Here is a 207-nt window from a genome sequence, read left to right on the forward strand (position 1 = left end):
CTGTCCCTTCATAAAGCTGCCCTCCTCTACCACCCCTCAGCTCCCACCACGGAGGCACAGCCCAGTGCCCTGCCTGGCACCTACAAAGGCTTTGTGGGAAGCGGGGAGCCTTTCCTCACCTCTTACCTTAAGCCCCAAGCCCCAAGGAGCTACTTTCCCAGCCCCTTGGACACCTACATGCCAAGGGCAGCTGGCACGGTGGCATCA

At 60.9% G+C, this 207-nt stretch overlaps 1 protein-coding gene across 1 annotated transcript in view; it reads left to right on the forward strand.

Moving 5' to 3' along the window:
- Positions 1-60: 60 nt before the first annotated feature.
- LOC104510809 (chromosome unknown open reading frame, human C15orf39) overlaps positions 61-207 on the forward strand; it is a gene marked incomplete at its 5' end in the record, with an annotated part of 12519 nt that continues 12372 nt past the window's right edge. The window contains one exon of the mRNA XM_010153172.1: positions 61-198. Within this exon, the coding sequence (XP_010151474.1) occupies positions 61-198 (138 nt within the window). The remainder of the gene's footprint in view (positions 199-207) is intronic.

Source organism: Eurypyga helias, unplaced genomic scaffold, assembly GCF_000690775.1.
Source record: "Eurypyga helias isolate BGI_N326 unplaced genomic scaffold, ASM69077v1 scaffold20446, whole genome shotgun sequence".
Lineage (NCBI taxonomy): Eukaryota > Metazoa > Chordata > Aves > Eurypygiformes > Eurypygidae > Eurypyga > Eurypyga helias.